Source organism: Sphaerodactylus townsendi, linkage group LG08, assembly GCF_021028975.2.
Source record: "Sphaerodactylus townsendi isolate TG3544 linkage group LG08, MPM_Stown_v2.3, whole genome shotgun sequence".
NCBI classification, from domain to species: Eukaryota; Metazoa; Chordata; class Lepidosauria; order Squamata; family Sphaerodactylidae; genus Sphaerodactylus; species Sphaerodactylus townsendi.
The window spans coordinates 15,740,874-15,767,996 of NC_059432.1; the positions used below are offsets into that span (position 1 = coordinate 15,740,874).

The following is a 27,123-nucleotide window of genomic DNA, read 5'->3' on the forward strand; positions in this document are numbered from 1 at the left end:
TTGAAAGTGCCATGAAGTCTCCGCCACCTTATGGTGACCCTGTAGGGTACTCAAGGCAAGAGACAAACAGTGGTGGGTTGCCACTGCTTGCTTCCGTACAGTGACCCTGGACTTCCCTGGGGGATCTCCCATCCAAGTACTAACCAGGGGCGACCCTGTTTAGCTAAGATCTGATGAGCTCAGGCTAGCCTGGTAATCATTCACCTGTTGGAGTTTCCTGCATGGACAGGAAGTCCAACAATTACAATATTGTCATACCGTGTGGATTCAGAATTTTGTTCCATTTTGACATTCCCTCTCTACTCCCGAGTGGGGTCAAGGGCAGTCTTATTCTAGAGTCCAGAGTCTGCTTACCTGGCTGATAGACAGATGGCCTTATGCTGGCAGTGGTGACCACTCTGGGTTTCGAAGCAGGAGCCGGGGCTTCACTGTAGCCGGGGTACGGTGCTGGGCCGTGGGAAGCTGGCGCAGAGGTGTAAGATTGGCCTGGACCTCTAAAACCAAAGCAGAGCTATCAGCCAATCAGACATCATACGACTAGATGAACAAAATGGCGGAAGAATGGTTGGGGCTTCTACAGAATATTACAGGATTCTGTCCAAAAGTTCCATCGGAAAGAACAAAGCAGTCTAAAAATCTAGCCCAGGTGTGCATCTAGGTCAGTGGTGGTGAACCTTTGGCACTCCAGATGTTATGGACTGCAATTCCCATCAGCCCCTACAATTGGCCATGTTGGCAGGGGCTGATGGGAATTGTAGTCCATAACATCTGGAGAGCCAAAGGTTCGCCACCACGGATCTAGGTACTTGTAAAGGCTGGTTTACAAACCAAAAGTTTAAAAGAGAAAGAGGACTGTTATGGTTGAGGTTTGCAAGTCTGTAAAGCACCAAACATCAGAGTATTCTTTCCAACTATCAGAAAAGTTTTCCGGGTAGAAAGTAAGATTCAGTGGGAAGATTCCTTTTGCCTCATGACTGGTCTAGCTTTGCCAACCGCTTGCCATTTGGGGGGAAACCACACCTGGCTCGCAAGGAAGAAAGTAATTTCAGCCAAACTCCCGTCAGTGGGAGCAGAACGAACCCTTCAGCAAGGAGAAAGACCCGGAGCAGTGGTTGCTTTTCTTGTGGGCTCTGACTCTTCCCCATTCCTGAATTTGACAGGCTTTTGCCCAGAGAGAAAAGAAAGGATCTTCCCCATGAAGAATCCTCTCCTTTTGCACTGGGAGGGACACCTTGCAGGTCAGAAGGGGCATCTGGTGTTGGGACTGGGTTAGAACTACACAGGGTATCAGATCTGAGCCAGAAACCACTCTCCCCCACCTATCGGGCAAAAAGAGAGATCAGGAGGGCGAAAGGAAGCAGTTTGTGCACTCGATTCAACGTAGCCGTTCCATTTGATCATCCCTGGCCCCTTCCGCACACGCAAAATAATGTGTTTTCAAACCACTTTCACAACTGTTTGAAAGTGGATTTTGCTATTCCGCACAGCTTCAAAGCGCACTGAAAGCAGTTTGAAAGTGCATTATTCTGCATGTGCGGAATGAGCCTCTGATGAAGGTCAAAGAGGGAAACCAAAACTAACCAGCTTCCAGTCAAGTATCCCCTGCTATTTAGTGCATTACTTGATAGCTGAGTATTACTTTACAGACTTTGTTCAACTGAGGGCAATTCCTGGTTGACAGAGACGACCCTGTGATGTTTAAAAGCGGCCAGTCAGTTTTAGCGCTCAAAAATCTATGAAGATCTCCCAGAGCATCTTAGAAAATCAGTAACTGGTAGCAGGGAAGATAGGAAGATTGTAGAAATGGGCATGTGCTTAGGACACAGTTTCAAATTGAGGGGATGGCGTGGATCCTATGCAGTGCAAGGAATCTTCTAATCCCTGCCCCGCCCCCCCCCAATTGTGGCCTGTTGGCTAGTGGATCCCAAGGAAATCATGGGATCAAAATGAGAAGGTTGCAGTGAGAGGGGAGAAATTAAAAAAATCCCCCTCTTCCTCAGGCAGAGGTGCCTACGGCAAATGAAAAGAGCACAAACTCCAAGCCGAAGCGCTTGTCTTGAGTTTCTCAACATTTGGCACATGCAGCCTGCCACCAGCCAAGGGCATTGCAAACTGAGAAGAACTTAAATGAACTTAAGAACTTAAATGAACGCGCTGGGGATTTTCGCTGTTTTATGATCTAGATATTTATTGGCTGGGTTTTTAATGTTTGTTCATTTTTTTTATCATTTTATGTTTTTCTTTACATTTTTGCAAGCGGCCCTCAAAGCTGCCCTCTGAATCACTTTCCAAACAAACAATCAGAGATAAATGATACAGACACCAAATGTAGAAACCGTCCCGTGAAACAGAGAATCTGTTCTGAGTCTGCGCATGCCGTGCGCACCACCCACTGAACACTAGGCGACTGCAGGTGCAAATCCACCCAGATTGACGGAAATCTACACTTTAGGGGTGATCGTGAGTCCTCTGCTCTGCAAAAATCCACAGTTCAAAACAAACTTTAGATCAGTAATGAGTGAATAGGATTATTTTGCAGGATGTAAAACAGGGACGATCGGCTTCTGTATCTGCCAGGACTTCTCTATACTCTACACCAGAGGTGTCCAACTCTGGCGCTTCAGATGTTCATGGACTACAATTCCCATCAGTCCCTGCTGGTATGGCCAATTGGCCATGCCAGCAGGGGCTGATGGGAATTGTAGTTCATGAACATCTGAAGCGCCAGAGTTGGACATCCCTGTTTCACACAAAAAGGCTCATTCCGCACATGCAGAATAATGCACTTTCAAACTGCTTTCAATGCTCTTTGAAGCTGTGTGGAATGGCAAAATCCACTTGCAAACAGTTGTGAAAGTGGTTTGAAAATGCATTATTTTGCATGTGCGAAAGGGGCCTAAGTCAGCAGCCAAAATAATTGTTTGCCACATATATCACCACAAAGGTGATTAGGTACATAGTACCTGCCACTAAAGGCATCAGAGGAACACAAAAACCCTCAAGAGAGATGTGGACTATCTCTGGCCCCTTCTGCACATGCAGAAGTTAACATGTAGACTATCTCTGGCCCCTTCCGCACACGCAAAATAATGCATTTTCAAACCACTTTCACAACTGCTTGCAAGTGGGTTTTGCTATTCCGCACAGCTTCAAAGAGCACTGAAAGCAGTTTGAAAGTGCATTATTCTGCATGTGCGGAATGAGCCTCTTTCTGTCTCTTACAGTTTCTGAAAACAGTTTCCTTTTTTTACAGGGAAAACTATCCATTCTGACTCAAATGTGGTAGTGCTACTGGAGGCAAGATAAAATTGTCTTGCGCTTCACAATAGACCTGAGAGCTACAGTTGGCTATCCTGGGATGTTTTAGATCCAGTCAAATTTCTAGCATTCTTATGGTACTGTCCTAAGCAGAATTATTCCCTTCAGGAAAGAGGCAGTATTAAAAATCCAATAAAATAAAATAAAAATGTCTACTCTGGTCAATGGTCTTAGAAGGGTATAATTCTGCTGTTGAGTACTTTCTGGGGACAAATGTCTTCTTAAATGAACTGAAATCATTCTGAATTTACAAATGGGCAGTATGAAACTCCGAATTCAATTATATTTGCGGATACTGCCATCAAAAGAAATGCAGGATTTTGAATTTTTTGGGAGGGGTTGAAGCTTCTGGACAGTATCTCATCACTCCATCTACAGAAGTTACAGTTTTCTTGAATTTTCCTCCGTTGCTCCAGCTCCTCTGGACCCCAATAAGATCATTCAGGACGCCATAGGGCATGGTGGCGAACCTTTGGCACTCCAGATGTTATGGATTACAATTCCCATCAGCCCCTGCCAGCATGACCAATTGGCCGTGCTGGCAGGGGCTGATGGGAATTGTAGTCCATAACATCTGGAGTGCCAAAGGTTCGCCACCACTGCATAGGATCTGTGAAGAGGAACACAGGTGGGGGGGGGCATGGATTGGGGGAAAGGTCAAATCAAGGTGGGACTAGAAGTCTCTCCTCCCTGCTCTTCCGCCAGCAGAGCTCTGCTGAGGAAAGAGGCCCCCTTGTGCCTCCTCAAGCCAGCCTACTGAACCTCACAGCCAATCCTCTGCACAGAGGAATGGTCTTTTTGGGGATCAGAAACACCTGCAGCAATGAAGAAGGATGTGGGATAACTCCACGGGGCTTCCGCACATGGATGAAAGGATATAGTCCCATGCTTTTAAGTGTTCCCAGGGTTGAGTACATTCATTTGCTACCTAATTTGTCTTGATTTGTTACAGTTAATTCAGTTGTGTGTGTGTGTGTGTGTGTTTTAACTGACTTTGCTGTTTTGATGTAGCGCTGTATGTTTTGTTAGTATTGCAAGATCCCCCTTCCAGGAGGGAAAGGAGAGCTACAAATACTTTAATAAGCAAATAATAAATATTAGTTAGCTACTGCAGTTTCTTCTTAAAGTGCTATGCTTCGCAGTTTAACATATATTGTGCGCCCAGACCTATTTGCCTCCGAATGGTATCAACTTCTTAAATCAAAAATCTACTCTCTAGGTTTAATACTTGAAGATCTCTGTATGCTGTCACCCAGAGAGATTCTGCAAACCTTAAAAAGCAGACTTCCAGAACAGGAATACCATATCTTGTTGGGCCTAGCAAATAAATCATGCTCACCCCTTTCTGTCGGAATAGTACCAGAACCGGGGCACATAGCCAAATATCTTGAACTATTAACTGAACCCCAACAGAGATGGATTATTACAAGGGCCAGATGCAATACTTTCCCATCGACCATTACAAAGGGTCGCTACCTATCTATCCCTCTCCAGGAATGGGTCTGTCCACACTGTAAAAACCAAGTGGAGACTCTTGCTCACATTATACTTGACTGTCCGAGATATGTGGGTATTAGGAATTTCTCTCCTGGGCAGGTTTTAGACAAATCTGAAAGAGGCTCTGACAACTCTGTTGTGGAGATTTTGTTAAATAACACAGAGGCTATGCTCTTGGAAAAAGTAACAAAATTTCTTTTACAAGTGACAGAATTTTCTAAGTAACGTCCATTGCTAGATACAGTTTATCTGTCTGTGTTTTGAATGTACTTTTGATTTGTACTTCAGAAATGTCTGTAATGCTCTGGAGCCTATTTTAATATGCCTAATAAAGGTTGTTGTATTGTATTGTTAAAGTGCTATGCTTTTAAGAAATTAAAATTTACTTAAGAAAGAATTTACTTTTAAGAAATTAAAATTTACTTAAGAAAGAAACCCATACTGCTCAGAAACAAAACCCTCCAATGTCACAGCTCGGATAACAAAATGGTAACATCCAGCAAGGCATTTTAAATGAAGAAGGCAGGTTAGAAATGGCAAAGACGAAGAAGAGACTCCTAAAAGAAAGAAAGAAATACTTTGCAAATGAAGATTTAGCAAAGCTTGGTCAGTTGTGGAAAGGGATCAGCTGTCATTTTTGTTTCTGTAAAAACAAAATAAAACAGGGCTGGGAGGAACAGAGTTTGGGAATTGTTGCTGGTTTCACAGAACAGGTCAAAAGCATCAAAAAACAACCACAGTCACATTTTGTACAGGAGTTACATCTGTAAACGGAACAGCTAGTCAAACAAAGAAACACATTTCCAAACTATTAGTTTTCGGGGGTGCGGAGAGAAAAACCAGCCGCAATGAAGTCGTTACTTAGATTAAGGCTTCCCTAATTGTCAGCTAGCAAACGGAAAGCAGCCGGCTCACTGTTACTGGTAGCATGTACATAAAGAAGTACAAGATACCTCCTTTGGGACTGATACGTGATGGAAGTGGAAGGATTCGAGCTGACGCTAAAAGAAAGAAAAGACGGAGTTGTTGCTCCTACTAAAGAAAATACATTAGAAGTTTGGGCTCGTCTGTGGTGGGAGAACTGGCAAGTTCACGCACAGTCTACAAGTCAGAATATGTACTTTTATTAAGGGTACCTGTAAGATGAGACAGGCTAAAGTATGTAATGTTCATTTTCCACAGGTGTACATTCAATTGAGGTTACGACTTACCTATCGTTCTCACGGCAGGAGATCCAACAACGCCCGAAAAGGATGGTTATTGGCTTACACGACTAGTAAATCCTCAGTTTCAGACTTTTGCTATGAAACACAGCTTTGGAACCAAGTTGGTATGAAGAAACACGTAGCAAAGCTCAGCCCACATTTGGTCTGAGGAGAATCCTGGGACGTTGTGTTGTGGTTGGGCCCCTATGGAAACCCTGAAAGCTCATTGGTGGTGATTTCACAACTATTTGACAGGCACAGGAGCCACATTTCTAATTCTGGGGAAATGTAAACCATCTCGGCCCATCGAAGCCTCATCGTAGACAACCGGTGTGAGAGTAGCAGGGCTGGAGACCTATTTTCGACATCACATGACCTTCGGCATGTAGAGAAGCCACAAGGCGGACGCTTCTTTTCCATCTGGATCCCAAAAGGTGTTTGTAGAGATGCAGGTGGCACTGGCGGATCTTCATTTGGAAGTGATGCCTGTCTCTTTAAAAAATGTGGTCCCTGCACTTCCTACCCAGGGATTCCCTCAATACGGGGGACTTCCATCCAATCAGATGAGGCTGTGGGACCTGCCTGGGTTGACTACATAAGGAAGACGCTTGCATATCATCCAACAATTTACTCTAATACGTAATGTGGAAATAACGAATGCTTATATCAAAAATCTAAGAAGCACTGGCCTGTTCCCTATAGATATTTTGCAAAGTCTTGGGGCATCCCTGTACTCACAGTCCTTAGGTGTCCATCGGGTGCTTCTGAATTAACTGCTGGAACTATAGCCAGGTGTCGGCCAAGTCAGTACAGTGGAACCTCGGTTATCGTCGCCTTCAGTTTTCACCGGTTTCGGTTTTCACCGGTCGCCCCCGGCCGTTTTTTGCCTTCGGTTTTCGCCTACGCCATTTGCGTAAATTTGCTACGCCGTTTGCGTAGCACATGCACAAACGGCATAGCCTTGGTTTTCGCTGGTTTCGGTTTTCGCCGAGAGTCGCCGGACGGATTACCGGCGAAAACCGAGGTTCCACTGCACATTTGTATGCCACCCTTTCTCTAAGGTCTCAGTACAACACCAATGGTTCTTCCTTTCCTATTGCATCTTTACAACAATCCCGTAGGGTGGGTCATGCAAAACGTGTGCCCATTGTCTAAGATTACCCAGTAACTGAGAGCATGGCTACTTGAACTCAGGTCTCCCTGATCCAACTCTGACACCCTAACCACTATTCTGCCAACAGTGCAATCCTAAATAGAGCTATGCCCTTTAAGTTCATGGGCTCAGAAGAGTGCGACTCTGCTTAGGACTGTACCAGTGGTAATTATTATAGGCCAAGCATCCCCATTAGAAGAAGAGGCATTTGGATTGATACACCACTTTTGTCTGCTGTAAGGAGACTCAAAGGGGCTTATGAACTCCTTCCCCTTCCTCTCCCCCAATAGGCACCTTGTGAGGTAAGTGGGGCTGAGAGAGTCCTGCGAGAACTGTGACTGGCCCAAGGTCACCCAGCAGGTTTCATGTGTAGGAGCGGGGAAACTAAACCAGTTCACCAGATTAGAGTCCATTGTCCTTAACCTCTACTACACCATGCTGGCTCTCAAACAAATGCTCTTACAAAGGTACCCCAGCCAAATTACTGATTGGGACTGTATCCACTTAGTCTGCAGCATTAGGAACCTCAGATTGCTTGCTGAGTTCAGGGTCAGAGATTTTTCTTTTCAAAACAACCTGATTTTCTTTGTTTTTGTGAAATTCAAGATCTAGAACTGGCCTCCAGGCTCCTCTTTTGCTAATGTCCTCCAAGACGCATTTCATTTGCCATCACCTTTTGCCTGCTTTGGATTGTCTTTCCCATCCCGCTGCACATATCAAAGCAAATGGAGGAAGCAAAGAAGCAGTATTACCTCTGGCAAGACGAGACGGAGTCAGCCGGAGGCACGTTCGTCGGAAGGGCGATGCTGTGAGTGGCGGCAGCAAGCTGATTGGCTGAAGCAGGCGGCATAGCGGGAGGGGTGCAGCTGGTAGACACTGGCGCATGCTCAACGGGGGTACTGATTAAAGTTAATAAAACAAGGGGCATCTTTAAAAGATGGGCATTATCACAGTGTCAAAACTACCATGTTAACAGACAAAAACAGGGAGGTGCACAAAATTACTTTCAACGTTGAAGCGCCCATTTAAAGCACAAAGATATTCAATTTGAATGCACAGTAATATTAAGTTCTGGCTGCAGTTAGAGGAAAGTTTAAACTATGCAGCGTTTTCAGTGCTGGAACCCGTAGCCAGATATCTCCACACAACAGGACATGCAAGAAATGACTCTATGATGAACTGGACAGTACGTGCGACAGTCCTGTGGTCATCTCCAGGTTTTTATCTAGGGGAAAGGGGAGCAACAATCACAGACATCAGTTCTGGCAACACAATATCAGAGTCCAGCAAATTTGTGCCAAGAGTTCCTTTCATCGCTGTGGGCCTGACTGTACAATTATCTATGTGAGAACTCAAAGGAGGAATGACAGAATAAAGGCAGAACACACTGTGGATGGGACGATTGCAGAGAAACCGGCGTGTGCAAATGCACAAACAGTTCTGAGCTCTCCCTTGAAGCTGATTCACACATCATGGAGCATACAGTCTGTATCAGATCTCTACTCTGTGTAACAGTCAGAGATGGGTTGCTGTTCTCCTAAACTCACTTGTCTGCTGCTTTCAGGCTGTACCAGTGATCTCAACAATATTAAACACAAACAGAGCAGAGCACGAAGATTGCTAAGAGGAGCTGGCCCCTCACAAGCTATGTTCTTCCTGTGAATTCCCTAGGTATCCCCTTCCTTGGGTCTGTAATTGAGATTACTACCGACTCAGTTCAGCCACAGTTCTATTCACATTGGCCAATTATGCACAAGGTGTCTGGTACACAGTGGGGCGAATGTCCATTGCAGCGAAATTTCTTGTATGGATGCGTTTCCTCGAGCCCTGCTTTCACTTTTCATTCTCTCCATGGCAAGCAAGACCACTTCTAGCGTGACTTCTAATTTGTTTTGCTGCCAGAGCAGGCAGATTTGCCAGTGAGTATAGCATTGCTCCAGACATGTTCCCTCTGCCCACTGCCAGTCTATCTAGTTCCACTTTTCCCACCCCCTCACCCCCTGTTCCATGCTGCTAGTTCCTTCCTGCTTTTCTAAATGCTCATATTGATATATCAATATAATAATAACAACAGAGAGGGCCTTTCCAAGGAACAATACAAGCATGGTCTCTTTTCAGCTCCACCCCACCTCCCCTGCTCTACTTCCACGCTTCCTGATGATCAGGAAGGCTTCCTAAAACTTTATTTGAAACAAGCCTCTATTTAAAAACAAGTCTCTCTGCTCTTCTTCTCAGCAGTGGCAGGAAGAGAGAGAGAGAGAGAGTAGGGGAAGAGAGCGGGATCTAGCACATGGTCCTCTTCTTCAGCAGTGTGTGGTCCCAGGGAACAGCTTAACCTCTTTTGGTTTAGCTTAGCCAATTACTGGGTATGATAAGACCCGTGCCTCTAAGAGGGAACTGATGATCAAAGTGAACCAGAAAAAGCAGAGGCCCCTTGAGACTTCAACAATCATTTGTGGGGCAGGCACTTGGCTGCCTCCTCGCATGTAAACAGAGAAACGTGAGGAGACCACACTACAGCCCCACTGTACAGCTAAGAGCCCCGGGGTAAGCATTCCATTTATAATGGGCCATTTAGTGGTCATAACATAACTGTAGGATTGCTACCCAATGATTGGTACCTGATGGGAGGTGAGAGGTGGGGACACAGGAGAGTATGTTTATTCAACAGAGTTTCTGACAATTCCTAGAGTGGTATGGTATTACTTCCAATTGATGTCACACATGAGATGATAGAAGGGTTTTTTTTAATTCCCTCCTGCCACCCAAAGGAGCAACGGTGCAACGACACCTGGCAACCCTATTGGATAACTGTGTCATGGGATATTCATGTGAACCAGAACACCACTGAGCAAAACAGACAGCCCTGCTCTTCTCTCTCAAAGTTTTGTTTGGATATGCTTGGCTCAGGCACAGAGCTGTTTCCATGATAACTGTGTAGATTAAATGATAACTTTAACTTTAATTTCAAATTTATATTTACATTAATTAATTAATGGGGTTTGCTTGTACATGTTATAGGAAGTTTATGTTGTACACCGCCCAGAGCCCTTCAGGGGTTGGGCGGTATAAAAATCCCATAAATAAATAAATAAATAAATAAATAAATAAATAAATAAAATAACTTTCATGTGTGACTCCTGATATTACAGGGAGAAAGGTTCCAGCTGTTTTCCAGAAACTTTAGCTTTCTATATGTAAAAAGTTTTTCAAAAAAATTAAAATGCAATTTGAACGGATCAATCTGGCAAGAGGCATAATCCATAATTTTCCTGATTCTACCTTTCGTGTCTTACCTTTCAGTCATATAACTATCCAGTGTGTTGCATTGCAGCCTGAAATGTGGGTTACATCCCGGCAACAGCATCATTGATATGCTTCTAATAGTGTGGTGGTCTGACCCGTCACCGGATCCATTTGATGGCCGGCAGCATATGACACCATGATGTGTCTAGGACAGCGATTCCCAACCAGGGTTCTGTGGTACCCTGGGGTGCCGTGAGCCTGTCCCAGGGGCACCGCGGCAATGCTTACCGGAACCCCTCACTTTTGTGGTGTCTCCTGCTGGTGCCAGCAAGGGCATGGAGCTGGCCCAGGGGGCAGGGCCTGCCGCAAGGTCAGCAGCCAATTCCCGCAACCGCCCAGTGCTTCCCTTCACCCTTGGTCCAAGCAGGGGCAGAAGGAGGGGAAGGTCCATGGCAGGGGAAGGTCCGTGGCAGGGGAACCATGAGATAGGAAGAGTGAGGTTAAGGGTACCATGATGTCGAGAAGGTTGGGAAACACTGGCCTAGGATCACTTCACGTACCCCAGGACAATGACCTGCATTTAAACTCCCTTTCCCCCTCAGCAGCACTGGATCCACTGAATGACAACTGTGCGAGAGGAAGTCACATGACAACGCAGCCATTTGACAGGAAGGGGAAGGCAGAGTTACAATCTCAGTAGCATCGAGACCAGGATGTTGGACAGCAGACCAGTGGAGCTGGGGATGGCCAACAGAAGCTGAGGGCCAGGAGGAGTATCATAGTGAGGATCAAGCCAAGCGTCCAAACTGTGGAGGAATACGTTGCTGAGTGGCTTCCTCTCAGTGTCCTGCTGCTCCCCTCAGCAGGTGTACAAGAAGAGGCTGAAGGCCTGATCTTCTTGCTCTCTCTACGCACGCACTGTAGGAGCAGGTCCTTCTGAAAAGCAGCAACAAAATGGCAGCTCTACTGAAGATCACTGCTTAGCCCATCAGAGGTGCCAAGGGAGGAGGCTCCCTTGTGACAGTGGGGCCCTCCATACCCTCTGGGACATCACCCCTTATGTCCCACATAGGCCGCTGCGGTCGACTGCGGCAGAACTGCTGGTGATCCCTGGCCTCTTACACGGCGACATTGTCTTGCGGCTGGCCTCGACCCAGACCCAGGGCCTTCTGGCTCTGGCCTGCCTGAGTGGAATGCTCTACCTCCCAGCTGTCCGGGCCCTACCGGGACCTTGGTGAATTCCTTGGGGCCTGTAAGATGGAGCTATTCCACCCGGCGGGCTTTTTTGGAGGCTGGCCACGGTTCTAATACCCCCATTGAAGCGAACTAAGCTGCACTTTTCCATCTTGGTGGGAGCCCTGATTCCCATCCTGGGCTCTGCCTCTCCTCCCTTCTCCTTTGGCCTTTAGACCGGGCGCCTGTGTGTGTGTTTTTACACAACCTTTGTTGTTTAATCTGTGGTTATTGGTATTGATTGCTGCTGAGTTTTAATGAGTTAGATTTTTATGTTATATTGATTTACTGTTCTGGAAACAGTCATGTTTTGAGCCTCCTCGAGCCCTTCGGGGATGAGGCGGCCTATAAATTTAATGAATGAATGAATGAATGAATGAATGAATGAATGAATGAATGAATGAATGAATAAATAAATAAAATAAAATAAAATAAACTGCAGAAACACAAACGAATCGTTACTATCCCTTGCTGTCTCTTCACAAGCATTTCACGCTTTCTCTGAATCAGCTACCCATCTATGCCAATAAAGGCTTGCTGATGCTGAATCAGCTACCCCAAGACAAATCTGACTTTCTAAAATGCCACGTACGGTCAAATCCTACTTCACAATCCTGCTGTCAGTTTTCTGCTTCAAGCTCAAAAAGTTCCCTGTTGTTCCCCATTCTGTTCCACGAGGATGGATCCCTATGATCAATGTGCACTTAGAAAAAAATAGAAATCTCAGTCATCCACCTATGGCCGTGGTGGCGAACCTTTGGATGTTATGGACTATAATTCCCATCAGCCCCTGCCAGCATGGTCAATTGGCCATGCTGGCAGGGGGACTTAATCAAAGAGTATAGACTCCATAACATCCTGGAGATATAAGGTTAAGCCACCACTGGCCTATGGAATCCCTTCCAGATTGCACATTAATAGCTCTAACAAAATTAACAGTTCCTAATTATACATTTGTTAGCTTTTAAGATGTCACAAAACTGATATTTTTAGCCATAGCAGTTTGCTTTTGTGTATCATGAGTTATCATTATTATTATTCATTATTACCATTATTAGTTGTTACACATTGAAGGAGGAATAAGCACACTAAACAAAATGAAGAAGCTAAACAGTCCGTCCAGGCAATTCTTACTTTCTTCAGATGCCTTTAAGGTACACATGAAGTCCATAAGATTACTGCTGAATTTTGAATCTGGGGTTTGAGCCTCCGTAGATTATGCCTGCTTGCCCCCCAGGCAGCAATGGGTGTAGAAAGGATAGTGTTGAATGCCCCATAACTCACTCTCCCACCCCTGCTGAGCCTTGCACAAGAAGGGAAATTAAAAGATAAGAATTCCTGGATTCAAACTAAGATTACTCCACAAACCAGTCATTGGCTGAGAAGCGTATTTGCTTCTTTATGGGGCTTTCCCCACTTACCATTTGCTGCGCGCTACTCCGGGAAAGTAGCGCGGGGCCCAGCGGCACTCCCCACTTGCAAGGGCGGCAACCACAAAGCTGCCCTGCGTGCAGCTCTCCAGCCCACTTCAAGCGTCATTTTTTGGCTGAAGAAGCAACACCTTCTGACAGAGTGTGGGGCAGTGGGGAAGCGCCAACCCGAGGGCGAAATCACTTTCGTGCGAGGAGGCAGCTGGGAGTAGCTGGCGCCCTTAAAATGGTAAAGTGGGGCTTCCTGGGGCTTCCCCACGCCACCATTTGCTGCAGCGCTACTCCGGAAAGTAGCGGAATTGTGACACTCCCCGCAGGCGGCAACCACAAAGCTGCCCTGACGCTGCAGCTCTCCCGCCCCTTCAGCGCGCGTCATTTTTGGCGCTGAAGAAACAGCACCTTCTGACAGAGTGTGGGGCAGTGGGAAACGCAACCCCGGGCCGAAATCACTCGTGCCGGGAGCGCGCTGGGAGTAGCGCGCCGCAAATGGTAAGTGGGGAAAGCCTCTATGTCTCTTTTATGCATCATCCCAAGCTGATCTCCAAGAAGGCTCATAACTACAAGGATCTTGAGGGTGAAAAGTAATGATAAATCAGAATATCAGAATATCAAATATAAAATCTGTTTTTATAAATCAATACAATTAAGCTTGAAAGGGTGATGGTGGAGTGGTGGAAATGAAACAGAGGGAAGAAATTAGAAGGGGGAAAAGTGAGTGAGAAGAACTATTCAGAGAATGTAGTAAAATAACAACTAATCTTTCCATCTGGGCAAATCCTACCTTATGTTACCACACCACTGAACAAAGTTTATTCCTTTATCATCTTTATACACCACCCTTCCTTCGGGCTGAAGTTTGAAGGCATCTTATAGTCTAAGGTGCCCTCTGGCAACCTTAGTGGATCTTCCACTGGAAGAACATCCATTTAAGTTGGAAAAAAGCTACTTGGAGGATGGTTGAATCCAACCCAATTTTTCTTAAGGGTGAACCGATATATACCTTTCCAAGAGATTATAGCACTGATGGAATAGATATACTGTACACTACATCTCAGCTTCTCTTGTTTCTGCATGAAATAATCTATGCTGAAGAACTGAATGATCTGAAGAGGCACATTCCATAAAAAGTTAATGGCAAAGCCTACGGAACCAAGTCCTTGATTTACTTCCTCTCCTTTTCAAGTTTCACATGGTATATTTAACAAACCTCTTCTGTTTACAGATGTATGCTCTGGATCTTCTGTGGAGATCTAAATTCTACTCTCAAGGAAATTTACACACTTCCCATTGACTGGTTGAAAGCATAAACAGAATTCATAGTCTAGTACCCTTACAACTAACTAGCAGAATATCACAGATGAGACAACCAGTATTAGGGTTTCTAAGGTTTCCAATATAGGTTTCCAATAAGGTTTCCATGTAACCTGTGTGAATCTTCTCTTCATGTGACTTCTGAATTGCTATCCCTGCTGTCATTCCAATGGACAGCACACATAATACCTTACTTACCAAATCCTGAATTTTGGTCTGGCTTTAAAGAGCAACTTCATTCTGTTATCTAAAAGATGAGTCATGGTGGTGATGACTCACTTCCAGCCAATAGCCACACACACATGGCTTGGGGGCGTTAACCCTCCAACAGGGGCACATAGCCAAATACCTTGAACTATTAACTGAACCCCAACAGAGATGGATTATTACAAGGGCCAGATGCAATACTTTTCCATCGGCCATTACAAAGGAATTAGCATACCTATCTATCCCTCTCTCCCGGATCCGGGTCTGTGTCACTCACTGGAAAAAACCAGAGTGGAGACTCTTTACTCACATTATACTTGACTGTCCGAAATATGTGGGTATTAGGAATTTCTCTCCTGGGCGGGTCTTAGACAAATCTGAAAGAGACTCTGACAACTCTGTTGTGGAGCTTTTGTTAAATAATACAGAGGCCGTGCTCTTGGAAAAAGTAGCAAAATTTCTTTTACAAGTGACAGAACTTTCTAAGTAATGTCCAATGCTAGATACAGTTTATCTGTCTGTGTTTTGAATGTACTTTTGATTTGTACTTCAGAAATGTCTGTAACGCTCTGGAGCCTATTTTAACATGCCTAATAAAGGTTGTCGTATCGAATAAAAACCCTCCAACGGGGCTTACACAGAATGGGTAAAAACCAACACAAACGAAACAGTGGAATGCGGCAGTTACTCACTTTCTCATGCACTTGCCTTTCTCCCCCACTACTGAATAGTTACAGTCATCTGCAGCTACCTAAGGAGGAGCAAGCACAGGCGTCAGCTGCTCCCCATGGGAGAGTCGCGACTGCTCGTGGCTGCAACTGTGCTGTTAGCTGCTGTGGTGATACAAGCAACCGGAAGGAACAGCAAGCATCCTGGAACAGGAGTAGGAGGGAGCTGGTGACATGGGGCCAAGGGAAAGGAAAGGCAGGAGGGGCTGGCCCTCTTGGTGAGTGCCATTAACCCTCCAACAGGCTTTACCGCTAGTCTTATAAAATGTAGCATTTAACCATTAGGATCAATCCACTGGATGTTTATTTCTGTTTGCTTTTTATGCATCATCGGATTCACACAGATACATCCACTGTCTGATGCCTGCAACATCAATGTCTCGCATGTGTGAATTGAATACCAGAGACCTAACCCCAATTCTGAATTTTCGAACTGCCAAGTGCTTTTCAGAGTCAGCATTCAGCAGCAACCCCTTGAGCCATGGAATGATGAAAAATCATGTGGCCATCCTTCCAATTCCATCACCTTCTACTGAATAATATCCGGTTTGCAAGGGGATCTTGGGAGGAAGGGTAAGTTTCTAAACATACAACACCAGTTAAATTAGGCAGAGGAAAATGCACACAGACCCAACTGGTTGGCAACTCTGATGCTTTCTCACCAGGTGTTATGTAGGCCAGCAGATGTTAAGACAAAGATTCAAAAACGCTATTAACGCACACAACCACACTCAAGGTTTTAAACAATTAAGTAGCAAGCACACTGCTTCCATGGACATCAATGACTAATGAGATTCCGGTTCTTTGCAAAAGAACGCTTTGTGAGAGATGCGATTATTCTCCTTTAGGAAATGCGCAATGTTCTATTTGCAGAATCTCCAACAGCATAAGGGGCAGCTGACAATAACTGCAGGATTGCACAACACATCATTGGGTATGCCAGCGTCATTGCATTATTATAGCAATCTTCTGCCCCTACGTTGGCTTTTCCGCAACAAGGTTGCAAGCGATTTCTATAACGCAATGAACAAGCAATATCCAAAGATGGTTGTTCTACCCCGAGCAAGGATTTTTTAAAAAATTGATTCTGTACATTATTTCAGTGTGGTTCACTCTGAAGTAACCGTGTAAGACTGAAGCTTTTAGCAGTGCCTCAACCAGGCCAAATCTATAATTTGACTGCAGATTAAATGTGCAATCAAATAATGTGCTGTTTCTCCATACCAGTGGTTCTCAACCTTCCTAATGCCGCAACCCTTTAATACAGTTTCTCATGTTGTGGTGACCCCCAACCATAAAATTGGTATATATATAATATAAAAAGTCTGTTTTCCAATGGTCTTAGGCGACCCCTGTGAAAGGGTCGTTCGACCCCCAAATGGGTCGCGATCCACAGGTTGAGAACCGCTGCTCTATACATTGTCATTCCAATCCAGTGATTCTTTTTGTGCTTTTGCAAGGGTGAGAGCCATGATGCACTACAATGGCATTGCCATTCATATCAGTGGAGGGAAAAGATTAGCTCGTGCATCCATCGGTCCACATGGAACTATGTCTCCCAGTGGTATAAATGTGGTCTCTTATACAGGAGCTCCATGTTTGCATCAGAACATATATGGGGTTCCCCATTTCATGTATATCCTTGGCTATCACCTGTTCGTAGGTAAACAAAACTTTTAGCAGAATTGCTTAACATGAATTCACATCCTATACAATGGCCACAGTTGTCGGAAGGCATAAACCACATATAGTCAGTAATGTCATGCAATTACCTAACAATGCTTGGAAGTGTTATGAACTTATTGCATGTATAATAACAACATTGTTTTTCACCTATCGCTTTGTGGCTAGCTTGCTTACTGCATGAACTCTCTCTGAAATGGGAAAATCCTTTTCATTAAACAAAAAACTATGTACTGGCTGTTATGGTTTTTCCGGGTTGTGAGGCTGAGATCTGGTAATGTTTTGCCCACATCTATGGCTGGCATCTTCAGAGGTATGTCACAGTGAGATGCGTTTCACTTTGTGGTACAGTGCGGAGTGATTGTAGTCAGTGGTGGGATCCAAAAATTTTAGTAACAGGTTCCCTCTCCAGCCCCCCCTCAGCAAAGGGGGCAGAGGCGTACCTAGGAAAACCTGAGCCCTGGGCAAAACCTAAGTTGGATGCCCCCCCATGGGCAGCCACCCCACCATGACCCCCCCCCATTTTTTTGCACCAGGTCATTTCTAAATCATCATCACATTATAGAAAATGCCCCAACTCACAAATCTGAACACAGCAATGGTGAAACACACAGGTTCTTTGATATAGACTGGTGAGATAAAAGGTACAAAAGACTGAGAATCAATGAATTGCAGTACCTGAAAGGGATTAACCCAGTTCAGGGAGTTACATTATTAGTCACAATTGCTATATGGAACCTTCATGTTCAAAGGCAGTATGCCTCTCGGGGAGGCGAGGGTGTGGAGATGTAAAAGCGGACCCAATTAGTAACCCCCTCTCGACACACACAAATAATTAGTAACCCACTCTCGGGAACTGGTGAGAACCTGCTGGATCCCACCTCTGATTGTAGTGGTGATATACAGCCACTCCACTCTGTGCCACGGAGAGAAACGCATCTCGCTATGACATACCTCTGAAGATGCCAGCCATAGATGCAGACAAAATGTTAAAAGGCAAAACCACCAGACCATGGCCACGCTGCCCAGAAAACACACAACAGCCAGTTGATTCTTCAACAAAACTACGTATGCTTGTATGCTGTAGACACGCCTTGTCTTTCAACTTTGGGCTGTTCCATTAGAAGTTAGAAGAAGTTATCACAAACCCATACCAAAGATCCAAACGAGGGTCAGTCATGGGAGTTACACAGTGCAGTGTACCTTTGGTTACGGGATGAAGCAAGAGGGATGCTCTCGACAGCAGTGACGTAGCTGGCTTCCCTCTGACTTGCACCTGTTCCAAATCTCACAGAACCCTTGGAAGCCATTGCTTTAGCTTTGTATGCTATGGCATCTGCTTTGCAGGGCTGCGGGCGATGCCAGACACTTGACGTCACACACTGAGCATCATGAGAAACATCAGCCGAGCTGGGTAACAGAGATCACAAGGTTGCACAGTTGTGAGAGTTGTTATTGACCCTATCGCCTATGACTTAATGCAGAATCGTGGACCTGCAGGTAGACGTTGAAATCAAGGCAAGGGCATTTAAAGGGGTATCTTTCCCAAGATGTACATGTTCGTCAGGTCAATCGAGTAAAATTTTGTCAGAGTTTTGGGCCTTTGCATTTGATTCTTTCTGTTTGCCCTTATCCAGCTACAGAGATTTGAACACAAGCAGCAGGCTTCAGAACACACAGCTGATGCAAACCATATGCGCATATGGATGCACGTTGACATCGCAATGCTCATCTGAACGCATCTGTCAGTGAGGATAGGGATGTACATCTCCATCCAGAGTCGCTAATTTGGGCACACAGCTAGTTGCATGCAAGCTGGGCCCTTATTTTTCACAGGTTCAGAGCGGTGTTCAAAGACGTAATCCGCTGCGCTCCCACAAAATGCAAATTAAGGTTCTGTGAACAAGCAAAGCTCAGTGGGTTGCCCTTCACAAAAAAACAGAAAATGCCAGGACGTGATGTTAGGCATCAAGTGGAGATCTGAGTTTTCATATTTTGTTCTGTTTCTCTTTTGACTCATATCGTCAGAGAAGAAAACGCATTTGAAAATTTCCAGCATTCTATATCTGTTTATCCTATGGCAGAATGGGTTCTCTTTGTGGTTTCTCATGCCATTGAACATAAGAGCATGTTGTCTTTTAATAACACAGAAAATGTATTAGCTGTGGTTTGAAAAACTGAGAGACTTAAAAACCTGCTATAGCTTTTTAATTTCTGTCCTCCACCTAAGGTGACCAGATTTTCACCTTTTAAAACTGGGACACCCCCCGCCCCGGGAGGCTGCCGCACTGCCTTCTGGGGCGCTCCCCTGTCACAGGGCGGGAAACCAGGGAGCGCCCCAAAAGGCAGTGCTCTCCTGCGGCCGCGTGCGTGGGAGGCTGCTGCACTGCCTTCTGGGGCGCTCCCCTGTTTCCCGCCCTGTGACAGGGCGGGAAAAGGGGAGTGCCCCAGAAGGCAGTGCGGCAGCCTTCCAAAAATCAGGACAGTTACAAAACCCTGCAAGACGCGGGACAAATTGGTTTAAGGCGGGACTGTCCCGCCAAAAGCGGGACGTCTGGTCACCTTGCCTCCACCTGAAGTAGGGAGGCCAAAATACTAAACAGCAAATACTAGTGGAGGGAAAGGTGGATGTTGAATGGTCCATTTCCTCAGTTGTAAGAAAACTACCTGCAGTTCAGCAGTTATATAGTCTAGCAAAGAGTGGTTTGTAGCTAATGTTTCAGCAAGGAAATGGGTACATTTGCAAATGTCCTAATACTTTTTCTCCTTCTGCTGTGAAATTTCAAAACAGAGATTAGAATGTTGATGCTAAAGAACTGGTTACTCAGTAAAATGCTTTTGGGGGGGGGAGTGGTAAATTAAACACATACACTAATACATTCTGTAGAACAGTCAACACTGAATTTCAGACCCATGGTACTGTAAAATAAGTTTCTATCTTGAGGAACATTTTTTTGATGATGCAAACATTTTTTACATACGGCAGTAGCCAAAATCTCAGTAAAATGAACATTAACCTTAAGTATGTTTTTAGTCTGTTCAACGATTGGTAACCAAATACTACACGTAATGAGGAGTTGGCCTTCAAGAAATTTACTGCCTCTGCATATGGGGGTATTACTAGTTTAAATACCACTATTTAGTAGGCTTTCTGTGCCTAAAGCTACTTATCGGCCGGGGCTGTTCTGTGTGACGCTGGACAATTTCTGAAGGAAGAATCTTTGACAACGAAGAAGCCAAAGAAACAACGTTACCTGTTTTCAGATGTTTCTGCAACATTTTTCTTGCCACTGCGAAAGGAGGGGAATACAGTGTGAATAAAAGGTGCATTTGTGACCATGGTGAGGAAACTACCGGTGCCAGCAGCAACATGGCGACAAATGTTGACTAGATATAGATACAGGGGCTCATCAAGAGCAACCAGCCGCAACACAGTTTTGGAGCACACTCAGGCATCAATGTAAATCTACATGCTCACTGGGGAACGGCGCTGGAGAGCCGTCACTGGAACCCTACACTTGTTCTTTGATGCCCAAAGACCAGTCATGTGGGGGAAGGGTACGAGGAGGAGGCAGGAACATAGCTTATTGCCACACCCCCTCAGCTGTTGCAATTGATACTGGTCTCAGACTGGCTCACACAAGTTGACCTCCTCTACATTTACACTGTTGGCTCCATTCCCAAGCTCCACCTGACCAGAGGTGGAGATTGGGGGTAGAGCCAACAGTATAGAAGAACAGGAGGACTAGCTATGTGCTCAGTTTGCTGCTGGCCTCAGCGAGGCTTGAGGCTAACCCCACTGACCCAGAGGTGGGATCCAGCAGGTTCTCACAGGTTCCCGAGAGTGGATTACTAATTATTTGTGTGTGCTGAGAGGGGGTTACTAATTGGGTCTGATTTTCCATCGCCACGCCCTCGCCTCCCTGAGAGGCATACTGCCTTTGAACATGAAGGTTCCATATAGCAATTGCGACTAATAATGTAACTCCCTGAACTGGGTTAATCCCTTTCAGGTACTGCAATTCATGGATTCTCAACCTTTCGTACCTTTTATCTCACCAGTCTCTATCAAAGAACCTGTGTGTTTCACCATTGCTGTGTTCAGATTTGTGAGTTGGGGCATTTTCTATAATGTGATGATGATTTAGAAATGACCTGGTGCACCAAAAAAAAATTTAGAAGTCAGATTGGGGTGGCTGCTGCCCACTCGGGGAGGGGTCCCATCCCAACTCCAGGTTTTGAACAGGGCTCAGGTTTGCATAGGTTCGCCTCTGCTCACTTACATAGGGGGGGGCTGGTGAGGAGACCTGTTACCCCTAAGGGAGGCCATTGGATCCCACCACTGCACTGACCCCCTCTCAAGCTCCATGTGGAGTTCTAGAGCAGCTGGATTTTAACTGTGCTCTGGGACTGGGGTGCTGTAGGGGTGACAATGAACCCCCAGGAAATGGCACCCAGGGCTCTAATCCCCTTGTGTCCCCCTGACTACGCCAGTTGGTGGAGAATGGGACACAATTCTGGGAAAGGAGGGATTCCTTTCATAACATTTCTCTCATTAAAAAATGGTACTTGTGTTGTGGAGTTCCCCTCTCTACCAGGACTGAAGGCAGTCTTGGGGAGTAGTTTCAGATTCAATAAAGGTAAGGTAAATAAGGCTGATAAGGTAGAAAAAATAATTTTGGAAGCGCTTTCCCAGCACACTGACTGGAAACAACTACTTAAGTGGCACACAATAACCACGGTTACAGAGTGCTGTGTCTCTTAACATAAAAGCACACCTACATATAATTGTGAATTCATGGTGTTCCAGTACATTTAGCATGTGAATACGTTCTTTGGCTCCCCATAACTTAACTGTGCATAATTTCTAACTCGTAGTCTCTACTGTGTTTCCCCGAATATAAGACAGTGTCTTATATTAATTTTTGCTCCCAAAGATACGCTATGTCTTATTTTCAGGGGATGTCTTATATTTCTGTATTCTGTTCGTCAGGCATGCTTCCAAACAACAACTTTGCTACGTCTTACTTCCAGGGGATGCCTTATATTTCGCACTTCAGCAAAACCTCTACTACGTCTTATTTTCCGGGCATGTCTTATATTCGGGGAAACAGGGTAGTACACTGAACATGTGTGTAGCAATTTACATCCTTCGGCTACCCATAACCAAAGAGGCTCTGCGGTTAGCAAAATGGGCCCATAAGAAGTAGAACTTGGTTTTGGAAGTTCTAGTACGCAAAGTTAAACATGAGCGATGTGATGAAACATCACAGAAACCTTCTCGGAACCTTCATTTGACCAACCCCCCTTCTGCTTAAAGAATCTCCAGCTTTTGACCCAGTCAGAAGTCATCAGGACTGAGTGATGAAAGAATGTGCCATCTGTGAATGTTTCTCTTTCTCAGTGCCCCACTGCTACTGGAAGAGTCACTGCACCTACTGACTGACTGACTGACTGACTGACTGACTGACTGACTTATAGGCCGCCTCAACCCCTTTCCAAGTCATATGCAAAGCAGCGAAAGACTGCAACAGTGCTGGGTGGGATTGTGTGTGTGTGCGTGCAGGCTGAAGAGAAGTCTGTGAATAAAAAGATGTGTTAAAAGATGATGCTGTGAGACTCAAAGGGCATGCAAGACTGCTAAAATAAACCATCACACCCATTCAGCTTGAAAAAAATCAGAAGCACGATTTATTTCCAAAATAGCCAAATTTACAGCAGGATAAAGCAAAATGATCCAGACCAAAGACAAGACCAAAGATTAGGCTTCTAGCAGCATTAGGCCTCTACTGTTATGAAAAAAAACCAACCCTGATAGTTATGGTAGCTAAGGGTGGATTTGATTCATACACCTGGCTTCTCCCATTCCAAAGTAGCTTCTTGGCATTGCCATGTGGCAAGATCCATATGGAACATACCTGAATGGTGGTGAGTTCCTAGGCCTGTGGTGGCGAACCTTTGGCACTCCAGATGTTATGGACTACAATTCCCATCAGCCCCTGCCAGCACGGTCAATTGGCCATGCTGGCAGGGGTGGATGGGAATTGTAGTCCATAACATCTGGAGTACCAAAGGTTCGCCACCACTGTCCTAGGCTGATATTTTTATCTATCTGAACTGCCTTTGCATCAGGCTCTCTCTCTGATTTTGAGTCCTGCTGACCTGATGTTGCTCTATCCATGAGCCCTTCATAAAGGGGGTTGGTCCATAAGCCCAGGTGAACACAGGAAGTTGTTCTGCAACCTACCACTGTGCGCATATAACTGCTTGGTGCATTCTGGGCTCTTGTATCCACATAGTCTTCCCACGGTGATGGGTAAATGCTGATTACCATATATTAAATGGCAACTTATGCATTATGTATGAAACAACTGTAAATGCTGGTCACTTGCATCATCTTGCCGTGGATAAAGATAATTTTACTACCCTTCTGCTCTTCATCAGAACTTCAGGGAAGCAGATGGATGGTCCGACTTTCCTCACCACTTGGCAAGGCAGTACAGGTGACCACATTTACATAGCGCTTCTGTGGAGGCTGCCTGAAGTCACGCCTTTGCAACAGTCACCTGAATTGACAATGGGGAGAAGCAAGTATGAAAACCCTATACCCGTGGTGGCAAACCTTTGGCACTCCCGATGTTGTGGACTACAATTCCCATCAGCCTCTGCCAGCATAGCCAATTGGCCATGCTGGCAGGGGCTGATGGGAATTGTAGTCCGTGACATCTGGAGTGCCAAAGGTTCGCCACCACTGCCCTATACAAATACTCCAGGTGACCTCTCGATTTCAAGGGAGCTACCAAATGATGACGGCAGGGGAGTTGTGGAAATCACAAAGAGAATGATATGAAATAATGGAAACAAATGCAGTTCCTCACAGAACAGGAGCAGGGAAAAAAAGTGATTTAGAGTTGAGAGAAAAGAGGTGAACAAATGTGGAGTTCCACAAGCAATTCTCCATCCTAAACTGTCTTTCTGACAGAACGTGCTATGTTAGATGGTCAAGTATGGACACCAGGTGAAAACTATTTATTGACTGAATCAGACTTGTGAACCATAAATGTTAAGAGTTCCTAGCACTGCACCTAGCTGACAATCACAGTTATCATATGATAGGCAGGTCAAGGGAATGATTTGCTTATACGAATAAGCCACAATCGAGCAATTATACCAAGACCGTTACCTGATATCACTTCAAGCACAATGGAATCAGTTAACACTTCTACTTGAGAGTCTTCATGGGATAAGTAAACATATGATGTACTAATATTCTATACTACAGTGATTTCATATCACTGTAACTGTGATGCTGTGATGCTTGGAACCTAATCTGTGCTTGGGAGAGGGTACGGAGAATTCTCTGTAAGAATCATTCCCCTCTTCACAGAGCATAGCAATTAAACCTGTTTAAGTCCATGGCTTACATATGCTTAGAAATTTTTAAATGCTGGTGCCCATGATAAGAGTATCTACATCCCTCTTTGGATCTTAGCTTGATTCAGTGTTAGGATATAGCCCTTATGGGTATTTAAACTGATGTCATCATCCCCTCCCTGCCATTATCCACCCTGACAGGAAGCAGAATTTAATACACATGAAATAGTGTATTATGGGTTGAAGTTACAGTTGTTACTCTGGCTTGAGAAATTCCTAGAGACTTGGGGGCAGTACCCGGGGAGGGGCTACCATTTCCTCCAGACTCTATGGCAGTATACCACAGGGCCTGCCCTTTAAAGCTGCCATTTGCTCCAGAGAAACTGAACTCTGGAGATCAGCCGCCATTCCTGGAGAACTCCAACCGCCATCTGGAGGCTGGCAATTCGAGGCACGTGTGAATGCTCCCCTCAAACAAGCAAGCCAAAATTGCTTGCAAACGGATAACTCGCTTACTGCTGATGCCTGATTTGTAGAATTTCATTTGCAGGGAATTGTCGGCATTTAAACAATCGTATTCCTCCCACCTGTAGTCCATTCTTTAACTTGAGCATGCTGCCATCTCATTCTGAGATATCTGTAGGCCAGGACTAATTTTAATTAGGCACACTTAAGCTCTCTGAAATCAATCATCCCAATCAAGGAGCAGTCAAGGCTGTGGACATAAAGCTCTTGCTTAAAATTTGTCCCAATCAGCTTTTGGGCAGGCAGATCAGGGTGTTGATGACTAACAGTTCAGTTCTCTGCAGAGTAGCTCTAGTCTAAACCCACGGAATGGGTTAGATTGGATTAACTCTGAATAGGATGTTAGCGTCAATCTAGGCCTACACTCCTTTCCCTGCCAGCTGTTTGGGCCAGTTGCTGATTTTCTTATTGGGGCTACACATGAGCAGTGTCCATTCGTATGAGATGTTTCCTCTTCCAATAGGGGTTAAGAATGCAAAATATTTGTTCTGCACAATTGTAGCCCCACTACTGGGATGGAGTCAAATATAACTGTGTGGATTAACAGCCAAAATCTGAACGCACCTTCAGAAAACCTCCATATAACCAATTATAAAACTGTTGCCCTACTCACAATATTACTATTATTATTTGCTGGGCTCTGTTTTTCCATGCTGTGAAGATACACCAGGACCTTTTCCAGTTATAAATAGGTAATACGAAAGTAGATCCCCCTATTTCTAGGGAGAGATCGTTTAGATTTTAAGAAGCAAAAATACTTCAGGTAAAAAAGCACGTAAGGACATCTGTTTTCAGAATCTTTATTTCAAGTAAACCACACTGCTATATACAGAGAAAAGTGGGCTTCACAGCGACAGCGATACAGGAGAGGCAAAGCTTTGTCTAAATTTATGCCATGCTTTTAAATATGCAGCGCACAAATGCTCATATATTCTCAGCTCTTCTAGGTCAACTTTACAAGATACCATCCTGTGCCTTTTGCTTCTCTAGTTCCTGAGCTACCACCATCCACACCTATATGTTCATAGCAAGAGTCAGGCTTCAAAGGCAAACGTTTTAATTCTGACTCTTAACATATATGCCACATACCAGAAAAAAATAAATAAATAGACCCAGGACCCCAAAATGTCTTTTCAAAAATGACATCATTGAACTATGCCGACAAAGAAGTCTGCTCATTTGGCAAACCCAAGCCCTAGGGCACAAAACATTTTCCATTCTGACTTCCAACTGTATTGAATCTGTAACAGCCTGCAGAAATTTATATAAATACATATATATATGCTGCTCAGAGAATCCTACCAGTCTCTCCCTTTTATAGCCTTACTAGATAAACGCAAGAAATTATAATTTACTTAGCCAGTCAGTATTTTAAAGCTACTGGTGATGTTGGTCTCTAAGGCCAACCAAACCATATCCGTTTTACAATGAAGAAGACTTTACAGAACACTGAAGGGAAACGGGGCTAGCGACAGAATACAAAGACAAGCGCTTGTAGGGATGGGGTTAAAACCAGTGTTAATCCTTCAGCATGTCAAGATACGGGACGCTCCTAGGTGCTAACTCAGGACAACCGCTTATCCTTTAGAGTACTTATGTCTTGCCCCTTGGTTTACTGTGCAGAGGACTTTTAACCTTTGACATTAAGGATTTGCGCCGAGAGGCCGTGATGCCAGTTGCGCAATTTGGCGAAACGTGGGCTGTTACGTTCCGTTTCAAACCTTTCCCTGTGGCATGGAGAAAGAGAAAGAGGAGAAAAAAAACAAGAAAGAGAGAAAAGGAGGAAGAAAGAGAGGGATTAGGGATTGTGGCCACCGCTCCCTTGATTTGATCAGCAGGGCAATGGCAATTTATTTGGATTTGAAGTGGTCTCTAAAGTTGATCCCAAAAAAAGGGGGCGGGGAGGACAAAATTAGCCTTTCGCAGAAAAAATCAGGGTTATTTTTCATTTTCAAACGTTTGGTTTCACGGGGCCCAAATGTCTGTCCTTTGGTTTCAGTTTGTTTTTTTGGTTGACAGGGCTGCTTTTGCTAGAACTCTCAGTATAACATCGCCATTTTCCTGCCAGCAAACGCCCAGCGAATGTGTTACTGCGCAGCAAGAACAAAAGCAAATCTTTTCAGCATTCCAGCATCTAAGTCAGGTCATCTTTGCTTGCAGTACATCAAACACATGTTTGACCAGCTGTTAAATGTAAATGCTCTACTTCTGTT

At 44.9% G+C, this 27,123-nt stretch overlaps 1 protein-coding gene across 1 annotated transcript in view; it reads right to left on the bottom strand.

The window, feature by feature from the left end:
- LDB3 (LIM domain binding 3) overlaps nucleotides 1-27,123 on the bottom strand; it is a 237,885-nt gene that overhangs the window by 28,804 nt on the left and 181,958 nt on the right. The window contains exons 10-13 of the mRNA XM_048506860.1: nucleotides 26,553-26,637; nucleotides 15,293-15,351; nucleotides 7,926-8,072; nucleotides 355-494 (exon numbers count right to left, since the gene is read on the bottom strand). Of these exons, the coding sequence (XP_048362817.1) occupies nucleotides 355-494; nucleotides 7,926-8,072; nucleotides 15,293-15,351; nucleotides 26,553-26,637 (431 nt within the window). The remainder of the gene's footprint in view (nucleotides 1-354; nucleotides 495-7,925; nucleotides 8,073-15,292; nucleotides 15,352-26,552; nucleotides 26,638-27,123) is intronic.